The 2920-nt window shown below is 51.5% G+C and overlaps 1 protein-coding gene across 1 annotated transcript in view; it reads left to right on the top strand.

Annotated features, from left to right (window-relative positions):
• The first annotated feature begins 562 nt into the window (after positions 1-562).
• Positions 563-2920, top strand: part of adra2b (adrenoceptor alpha 2B) — a 3114-nt gene continuing 756 nt past the window's right edge. The window contains exon 1 of the mRNA XM_062543993.1: positions 563-2920. This exon is cut by the window's right edge and continues 756 nt beyond it. Within this exon, the coding sequence (XP_062399977.1) occupies positions 1947-2920 (974 nt within the window). The 5' untranslated portion in view covers positions 563-1946.

The following is a 2920-nucleotide window of genomic DNA, read 5'->3' as shown; positions in this document are numbered from 1 at the left end:
GGGGTGAAGTCGTGAGCGTAATGTGGCGGAGGCGCTGGTGCTCGACTCCTCTTGAACGCGCTACTGCAGGCACGGAAACTTTTAAATTTAAACTTTCAAACTACTCGATGGCTTCCGGAATGTTTATAGGATAATATAATCTAACTGTTTATTTATGACCTACATTTAAAGTTAGTGAACGGATGGAAAGAGTGTTAAGGATGGCTACTTTCCCAACAGTCCTCAACAGTGACACATGAGCTGTGATGTGATGTTAGGTTCAAGTGTACTTCTGAAAATATGAATATCTTTTGCTTGTCAGGGGCATGGCGCACATGCATAACATTTCCACTTCCACATTAGCGAGTCTTTACCCAACTCAAAACCATTATAACCAATACAATCTAATCTTCATTAATGGGAGCTATGCGTGTGTCTGGGCTGTGATATCCAGTGGCGACCTGATGGGATTTCACATAGGTCGACAGTGACGGTGGGAGGGAGAGTTCGCCTCATGACGCCCGCCCTGACATCACTTGCGCTGGCGGAGCAAAGCGGACGGGTGCGTTGATATAGCCAGAGTGCCTCTCGATCACTTTACGCTCAAACGCTGCTATCTGGATGAAGGAGGAGAAGGCGAGGCGGCAGCACTGAACGAGGGAGAGAACTGCGCACAGAGAGCCCAAGCGAGAGCTGCGGAACGCACAGAATAAAGCATGATAAAGACAGCCTCTGCGCATGGATAAATCCAAGCCCATTCACCAGCATTCTACTGCTGCTGAGCCCCCCGACAAAATGGGACTGTGCCTAAATTGGAATGTGGTTATATGCGACCAAGGACCGACTTCATGAACCTTTATTGGAAAACAACGCAAAAAAAAAAAAAAAACTCCAAGGGCTGATTTGTTTGCCAGACCAACATCACCAAACGCTGCGCGTCTTTTTTGTTTATCTACTCCGATGATCAATTGCCGTTTCCCCTTTGGAGCTCGGGAGACAGCACTCAAATCTTCAGCTTTGAGTTGGAAAGTTAGGCAGCAAGGCGATTGTGTGTGGAGCTCAAATTGGCTCTGCGCCGTTTTCTGCAGCGGAGTCCCGGGAGGATGATATTTAAAGCATTGCGCTCCGTGGAGGGTTAGACGACACATCTGGTTGATAGCCTAGTTTTGAAAAAAAATCCCAGCATGCTCTGTCCAGTCAGTCATGACTTGAAAATACTAAACGTATGACTAGAAATGCTGAGATTGATTTTGTATTGTTTTACTAACAAGCCTAAGAAACTTTAACAATTGCTCTTGGCAGTAAAGAAACAGAGTGCGAGCGAGGAAAGATCACGGCCGCCTTTTTTGTGCCAGTTTGCTTATGTCGCATTACGTGATTTGTGAAATATTTACATAATACATACTATATTTTTGGTACAGCAGAATTTTAAGCTATTATTTATTCTCGGACACTTCAGGAACGGAAGGGGTAATGTTTATCTGGTTTGGCAAGCAAGTCTAAGTTGATGCATGACTGAGCGTTCCATCAACACAGCGCACAGGGCAGTGCAACGGAAAATTTAATAGTGCTCAGATCTCACTGGCGCACCATCTTAATCAAACGCCATCGATCCGTATCTTGACGCTCTGCTGGAGTTTATTTGGACATCTGGATGCTAAGAATAAGTGTAAGGGAAGGAGAGAAGCAAAGGAGAACAATGTTTTGTCAGCAAGAGATATGAAACATATATATTTTTATTTAATATATATAATATTTGAAGTTTAGATATGCTATCATCAAGTCATAATTCGCCGATTTCATGTTATTCCTTGTATAACCATACTTTTTAAATCTATTTATAAAGACAAGTGATCTAACATTATTACCACTACATATTGCATTTTGATGATTAATAGTTAATTAAAGAAGGAAATAAAAAGTTTGCAACGGAATTCGTGCTCCTGGGAGTATAACTCGGACTCAGCATGGCATCCGTGTTGGACGGTGCTTGTTCTCCAGCCCTGACTATGACGGGGAGGAACGGCAGCAGTGGCGGCGGCACCTCCTCCCCCACCTGCAACCAGAGCATGCTCAAGCTGGCCCCTTACTCCCCGGAGGCCACGGCCGCGTTCGCCACGGCCATCACGCTGATGGTGCTCTTCACCATCGTGGGGAACATCCTGGTGATCATCGCGGTGCTCACCAGCCGCTCGCTGCGCGGCCCGCAGAACCTCTTCCTGGTGTCGCTGGCGGCGGCCGACATCCTGGTGGCCACCCTCATCATCCCCTTCTCGCTGGCCAACGAGCTGATGGGCTACTGGTACTTCCGCACGGTCTGGTGCGAGATCTACCTGGCGCTGGACGTGCTCTTCTGCACCTCGTCCATCGTGCACCTGTGCGCCATCAGCCTGGACCGCTACCTGTCCATCTCGCGGGCGGTCACCTACGGCGCGCAGCGCACGCCGCGCCGCATCAAGGCGGCCATCCTGGTGGTGTGGCTCATCTCGGCGGTCATCTCCTTCCCGCCGCTGCTCTCCATGAACAAGAAGCAGGACGCGGAGGGCGAGGGCCGCGGGCCCCAGTGCCAGCTCAACGACGAGCGCTGGTACATCCTCTACTCCACCATCGGCTCCTTCTTCGCGCCCTGCCTCATCATGATCCTGGTCTACATGCGCATCTACCAGATCGCCAAGCAGCGCACGCGCTGCCCGCCGGGAGAGCCGCGCAAGGAGGGCGGCGCCGGCAAGGGCTCCTCGTCGTCGGCCGCGCCCACGCCGCAGCTCAAGACCCACGGGCAGCACCAGCACCAGCACCAGCCCAACGGCAGGGGCAGCGGAGACGCGGGCACCCCCGGCGTCCCCCACAAGCTGGTGGCCAACGCCACGCCGCGGCCGCACCACCTGGCCGTGCCGCCCCACACGCCCTCCACGCGCGTGGGCAAGCGGCAGCAGCAGGAGGC

The sequence above is a fragment of the Sardina pilchardus genome, chromosome 8 (genome assembly GCF_963854185.1).
Source record: "Sardina pilchardus chromosome 8, fSarPil1.1, whole genome shotgun sequence".
Taxonomy (NCBI): domain Eukaryota; kingdom Metazoa; phylum Chordata; class Actinopteri; order Clupeiformes; family Clupeidae; genus Sardina; species Sardina pilchardus.
The sequence above is the reverse complement of the archived record's forward strand: the minus strand, read 5'-3'. Positions and strand labels throughout refer to the sequence as shown.